This window comes from Phoca vitulina, unplaced genomic scaffold (assembly GCF_004348235.1).
Source record: "Phoca vitulina isolate PV1807 unplaced genomic scaffold, GSC_HSeal_1.0 scaffold4, whole genome shotgun sequence".
NCBI classification, from domain to species: domain Eukaryota; kingdom Metazoa; phylum Chordata; class Mammalia; order Carnivora; family Phocidae; genus Phoca; species Phoca vitulina.
This window is the reverse complement of record NW_022589707.1, coordinates 4978232-4985449: the sequence shown is the minus strand read 5'-3', so window position 1 is coordinate 4985449 and position 7218 is coordinate 4978232. Positions and strand designations below refer to the sequence as shown.

At 44.4% G+C, this 7218-nt stretch overlaps 1 protein-coding gene across 1 annotated transcript; it reads left to right on the top strand.

Moving 5' to 3' along the window:
• The first annotated feature begins 1797 nt into the window (after positions 1-1797).
• Positions 1798-2722, top strand: LOC116630571 (taste receptor type 2 member 143-like). The gene is given in 2 exon segments (XM_032401267.1): positions 1798-2160; positions 2162-2722. Coding segments are annotated over 2 exon segments (924 nt in total).
• Positions 2723-7218: the final 4496 nt, after the last annotated feature.

Here is a 7218-nt window from a genome sequence, read left to right as displayed (position 1 = left end):
CTCTTTCAACCTGCTTACAGATGAGTATGGAAACAAAAGAAAACATCACTTGTAGAGCTGTCAACTGTAGAAAAGGAAGAATCCTGGGAAAACCATTTCTGGCAAAGTATTTGCTTTGATGACCGTGCAAGAGTCAAGGTTGCCTGTGAGCACACAGGGGATACTTGGTTACACGTGATTGCAACAGGCCGTGTGTGCCATGGCCTCAGCTTGCTTCTTGATGACATCATGAAGCTGGCTTTTCACCAAAAGGATTCCAAGAAGAGCCAAACTATTGTGAAACTTGCAGGAGCCACTCATTGCTGCTGTCTTCAAGGAAAAGACAGGGGAAAACATGCAAAGAACTAAATCAAGACACTGAAGCTGAGTTGCAAAACCATTGATCGGAGTGGATTATATCCTCTTTGGTGATGTTTTGAGTAAAATTGAAGCAGCTCTTCAAGCAAATGCCATGTTTGAGAGGTAGCCATACCTCTTTTTCCTGAGGTTTCTATAAATGTTTATTCTTGTTTTTATTCTCTTTCATCTTTCACAGTAGACCTCTCACTGTGGAATTTTGAGTGAGACCATGTTCAGTGGGAGAGAAGGCCTTTATTTGTGAGTGGCCTTGGGGAGGATCGTGACTCCAGGATCTTTGATATTGGAAGAGGAGACTCCCTTCCCTGCTTCTCCTCCTCCACCTCTGCTTCCTTCTACTCTCCTCTCTCTTCCCTCTTTCCCCTTTGCTTTTTTATTTTTCATGTTTTGAAGCACTCTTGCCCCTTTAAAAACCCACCTTAGTTGGGTTCTTCTCCATTGCTCCCTGATCTGGACCAGTGTCCCTCTGTGTTTGGCAGTGGAGGCAAAATGTAATATGTGTAATCACCTTATAAACAGCAAGGTGTTCTAACAAGTTGGTTGTTATTCTCTTACTGTCCCCCCACCCCCACCCCATGGGCTTGTTCTGAGCTCCTGTTGTCATCCCAACTCTTGCTTCCCTGGCTCCAGTTGTATGTCCATTCTGGATCCGGTCTCCCAGTTTCCCTTCTCTGTCTTTCCCTTCTCATGACTTATATACTCTCTCATTTCCTCAGAGCCTTCTTAGGAAAGGAGTAATTTTGGTTTGCTAAGCACATTGAAGCTAAGGCATTAATGGCTAACAGATTTGATGTTAACACATCAGGGATATTCACATTTTAACTGCAGACTCCTCAAACTTCAATATGGAGCCTGCCAGTGAAATTTTAGGCAGCATGAGCAGTCAGTGGAAGAGAAAATGAGCCTTTTCCTGGTGCTTGTGCATATGGATGACTTCTTACTTCACCCATTCAAGAGATGGGCCTTATTGTAATGTGTACAGGCTAGTGAATAAAATATTAAACTGGGACATGAAGCGTCGGGGAAGGTTTGTGGTTAGGGGAGCCAAACAAGGATAAGGACATCTTTTAAAGAAAAGTTAGGAAAAAAAAATAATACGGTTAAGAAATAAAGTACAAAATATGAGTATTTTCAATCACCCATGGAGTCTCTCTTCTCTTAACATTTCCCTGCCTCTGGCTCTGGTAAGGAGCAGGCAAATACAGGTTAAGGAAATATAGACAGCAAGTCATTGAGCTGGGAGTGATTTGCATGCCAAGAGAGATCACAGGGATCGTCTTTTCAAATCCTGCAGTACTGGAGGTGTTTGCTAGCAGCTAGGCTTTTGTGTGAATCCAAGGAGAGAGCTTTTGGATCTCTCGTCTCAACAGAGTGGCTTGGCCAGAGAGGCCACTTTTCCTTGTGGATGTGTCCCAGTGTGAGCAGAGCTTCCTGGAGAGGATGCCCTCCTCACCTGCACTGATCTTCATGGTCATCTTCTTCCTGGAGTCGTTGGCTGCAGTGCTGCAGAATGGCTTCATAGTTACTGTGTTGGGCAGGGAGTGGGTGTGACGCCAGGTGCTGCCCGCAGGTGACATGATTATGGCCTTCCTGGCCGCCCGGTTCTGCCTGGATGGGGTGGCCATCCTGAACAACCTCTTGACCTTCTTTGAAATGGACTATTACCACATCCCCTGGAACTTCATCAACACTCTTGCTTCCTGGCTCACTGCCTGGCTTGCCGTCTTCTACTGTGTGAAGATCGCTGTCTTCTCCTACCCTGTCTTCTTCTGGCTGAAGTGGAGGATTTCTCGGTTAGTGCCCAGTGCCCAGGCTGCTGCTGGGCTCCCTGGTCTTCGCTGGTCTGACAGTCATCTCATCAGCCATTGGGACTAGAATTCTCATGCAGATGATTGCCTCCCCGAGTTCCCAAGGAAACAGCATCCTGGCTGATACAGTACAGCCCTTCTATTGGTGTTTTATTCTACCTCGTGCAATGCTTACGTGGTCAGTCCCATTCCTCCTGTTCTTGGTGTCCACGCTCTTGCTCATGTTCTCACTGTGCCAGCACTTGGGGCAGATAAGGGACCATAGACTGGGCCCACGTGATCCTAGTACACAGGCTCACACCATGGCCCTGAAGTCACTTGTCTTCTTCCTTGTCTTCTATACATCATATTTCCTGTCTCTGATTGTTGTTTCTATGAACATCACAGCCTTTCAGAGTCACTGGTACTGGGCCTGGGAAGTGGTGACCTATGCAGGCATCTGTCTGTACTCCAGCATCCTGGTGCTAAGCACCCCTAAGCTGAGAAAGGTCCAGAAGACCAGGCTTTGGAAAGCTCTGGACAAAGGCTGGTCTGTTTCAAGTTCTCAGTATCAATAATCATTATCTGTGGACAAGCCCATGAGTGGTGAGAACCTGTAAAGTTTGGGCACTGTCCTTCTCTCTTTTCATTTCCCTCTTTCTTTCCTACTCCTTCCATGCCCTATTAATTCTTTTTGCACCCCTCTCTGTTCCTGCCATTCCATCCACTGCTCCTAGCACCCAGTGTGTGTCCCAAGCCACCCTAGGCTGGGATGTTGGCCTCATTGCCCCATAGACCTCTCATACCCTCTATATGAGCAGCCATTATAAAGCTCTCCAAGTATCCTTTGGGTCAGACTGCTTTATGGAGACCTGTAATGGTTGTCGGTTGTCTCTGTGGTCAACCTGAAGTGTTTTTTTTAATGGTGGCATAGATTGTCCTACACCATTCCACACACAACTTCCCTCCTCACCACTGTTCTGCTGTCAGCTCAGTCTCTCCACTCCAGCCCAGTAAAGATTCTTTCCATCTCCCCACATCTCCACATCTTCTTCACTCTAGCCTGTGGTCATTTGTCCCATCTGGAACTTCCTTCTTTCCTTTGTCTGCCGTTGTCCATTCCCTTCTTTTGTGCCCAGCTTATGACTGATTCCACCCATGGAGTCTTTTCAGTTTGATCCCATGGAAGGCTGAGGGTGTATAGGAGTTTCCCACCACTCTAGGCCCTGCCCATGATATTGCATGTTTGCTATATGTTGAATTAAAAGGAATCGTCTGATGTGAAAATGCTTTTGGGTTTTGGCCAACAGAAGATAGAGAAGGAAAACAAAATAAGTTTGCTACTGTTCTTAATTTTGATAATCCTTCCCTTCCTGTCTGCTCACCCAGGAGGTGGATCCTGAATGCCAGTGCCTAGGATGTAAGTCTCCAAATTGGGGTGTTTGCATCCCAGAGTTGTGTGCACAATGATCCACTGAATATGGAAAGAAAAGTGTGGCAACTCCAATTTCCACTTATTTTTATCTCATCCTTTTAGTTCCTTTTTTTGTGTATATATTTTATGATGTACAGAATATATTAGTAAAGTACACATGCATGTAGTTAAATAAATATGCATATGGTTGGATTCATGTCTTAAATTTGTTTTGCTGATGGAATTAATTTTAAAAACGTATGTAGACCAAAAGACTAGAAAAGGGTTGGGTGGGAGCAGTGAAGGCAAGAGCAGCAGCGGTATCTGTATCCACAGACCACTCATCTGGAAGCACCTGGAAGACTGCCTTTCCATGTCTACTGTTTCCTGGAACAGTGGAGTTCCAGAACTGTACTGAATGTCTTGGGTGGGGAGAGGATGGTGATGTGACTCTAATGTCCTGCAACATGTTCACAGCCCTTTGAGTTATGCCAGGTCTAGTGGGCTTATCTCAGGACAACCTTCTTGATTGGTTGATGTTCTTAACCTCCTTTCCCTAGGTTTTAGCTCATAAGAGCCCCCAAACACTTGGCGGCTCCATCTTGACCAAAAACATAACCCAGTTTCTCATCCTGACTTTCAAGGCTTTCTGTGCACTCTTCCCAGCCTGATATGCCACCATTCCCTTTGCTGTAGCCAAACTTGTCTGATTATTCCCTAGACATAAGGAAATTCCATCTCCGTCAGTGGCCCACGTCTCCTTCCTTGCAACATACAAGACAGCGTCTTTCTCGTAACCCAATGAAGGCTCTGCTGCTGCTGTGCCCACTGAGCTCTTCTCAGAGTTCTTGGTGGGAACAGAATGCCATATAACATTTCCAACTGCAGCCTGGGAGTCCTCCCTCTTTATCCCTCTCAGAGAGAGTCCTTGAGGTATGTGTTTCCCACATAGAGAATCTACTCCAGATTCCTACCTGTACCATCCCCACCATTACACATATAAAGACCAGCTGTGAAAACTCAGAATTCTCAGACTTGGCTTCCACCTGAGAAGATAAATCTGAATATGAGGAAGTAAAATGCAGTGAACAAATAAAAAGCACAAACAACAGAAGAATCACTACAAAACACATTGCATATTTCAATACAAATGGTTATTTACCTTTTTGGATGAGCTTAATCTGCACAAAGTATGTGGCCAGTTAATGTTGTGGTTTATGATTGGTGCATGAAAACACTCTGAGGGCAGGTACCTAGTTCACTGTTGTGGCCCCAGTGCCTTTCACAGGGTCCTTATGACATGGGAGATGCCTCGTAAATTGTTGTTGAATGAATCTTTTCAGTTGTACAAGCCATCGAAGATGTAGGAAGTGAATGGGAAGGATGAGCTTCCATACTGAGAGGTCTATGACTGGCCAAACTCCAGAACTGGGAGTTCGTAGTTTGCCCCATTGCTCCAAGGTCCAGTAGGAAATGGCCAAATGTCAGCCAGAGGAACAAGGCTGAGGAAGAGAGCAGTTGGGAGCTCTATCTCCTGAAGATTTGCATCTTCACAGAAAGACAAGGTGAAAAAATACCTTGGTTCACTATCTCTCCTTTCTCTAGGAACACAGTATTCACCATAGCAAGGGCTCTGTGTTGGAAGAACAATTCTGCCTGGATCTTTGTTCCAGGTGGACTGGGACCTGGAAAGAGATGCTATGTTTTCTGCATTCTGTTCTCTATGGGGTTGTATGCATGGAACTGGTAGGATATAGTGCTGGCCAGAACAGGAATGTACTATAAAATACTCCTTCACTCTCATGTTACTTTATCTTGAACCTTCAATATTGCCATATGTGACCCAGAATAATTTCTCCTTGCCTATCTCCCTGTAGAAAAATTAATCTGCTTATCACTCACCTGGGTAAGTAAGTACTCACTTAATTGATGATTTTTTTTGACTCTTGGAACATCATTCCTATGAAAAATATAACTTTTGCTTACCCTGCCTTCCTCTGGTTAAAGTAGAGGGTACAAGAGTTGGTGCTCTTACTTCTACTGCATCTCTGATGCTCTCCTGAATTCTCCTTGGACTACTTGTCCCTCTGCAGGATGGATGGAATGGCAGGTAGTTATTATAGTAACAGTTGTCATCATCACCTTAATTCTTTCTTATGCTTATGCAGATAGTATAGATATATATTCACATATATTTGTGATCCATATATTTTATAGGTGAAGAAAGAGGCGTTCAGAAAGATTAAATGACTAGTCTGAAGATCCATAGATAGTGATTGTGACAAGACTCAAAACCTGGTCTCTGACTTCAGCTGAGGATGAAGATCAGAGTAAAGGATGTGTTGCTAACTATGGCAGAGATCTCTGGTCCTGGAATCAGTTTGGGTCTTGGTCTTTCCTCCATGTAACTATGACCTTAGTTGAGACTCTTAATCTATAATCATTTCTTTCTCTTATAATATTATTTTAATGTTTTCTTTCACTCTAAAAACTGAGATTGTAGTCTTAGATTCTAGTTCAATCTTGACTTAGAACAGATAATACTTGGGGTACCTGGCTGGCACAGTTAGAAGAGCATGTGATTCTCTATCTGGGGGTTGTAAGTTCAAGCCCCATGGTGGGTGTAGAGCTAACTTAAAAAAAAAACAAAACAGATAGGGACACCTGGGTGGCTCAGTCAGTTAAGCGTTTGCCTTTGGCTCAGGTCATGATCCCAGGACCCTGGGATGGAGTCCTGCGTTGGGCTCCTTGCTCAGTGGGGAGCCTGCTTCTCCCTCTGCCTGCTGTTCCCCCTGCTTGTGCTTTCTCTCTCTCTCTTTCTCTCTGACAAATAAATAAATACATCTTAAAAAAAAACCCAGATACTTTTTGCATCTTACAGATGGAGAAATTGAGGCACAGAGGGACTAACAACATACTCAGTAACTCATGGTGAGTCATTGTCCTGGGTTCTTTCTGCCACATCCCATTGGTTTTATTGCTATCCCAGTAGGGGTTCCTTCATGAAATGCCATTTTAAAGGTCACTAATTATAAAATGTTGTAACAAAAAAGTCACCTGCCTGAAAATACATAATTGTCTCCTGTGTTCTTTTTGATGCTGATGGTCATGACAAGTTATAGGACTTGAACTAAACTCTTTTAGTAGAGGTTTAGCTCATTTTTCTATTAGGGGAGTATTCCAAAAGCACCTATTTCGTAAGGTCATAGTGAGAACTAACACAGTGGAGAACACTTAGAACAATGCCTGGAATGAACAATCAACCAACGAATGTGAGCTCTGACTGTTGACAGAGGATTTCCTCACAGGGCTGCCAGCAGGTGTGCGGTCATGTAGGTGTCAGCTTAGAGGAGTAGAACCTAAATGCGAGTGCCTGCCTGGTATATTATTCACACCAATGTTGACATGGGCAGAGAGTAGGCAGAGGAAGGGCAGGGAAATTCAGGGGCAGGCAGGGGGACTTTTGAAACTGAGCCTTAGCAATATTTGCATCTATTCTGAGAAGAAGAAACTCTTTACCCTCAGGAGTTGGCCCATGTCCTCTACTCTGTCCTCTACACTTGGGGGCAGCTGGAGGGGCAAACGTCATGCAGGACCTTGCAGAGCCAACCAACAGGAATAGACCTTGAAGTCTTGGGACCCATCTTGTCCACAGGAGAG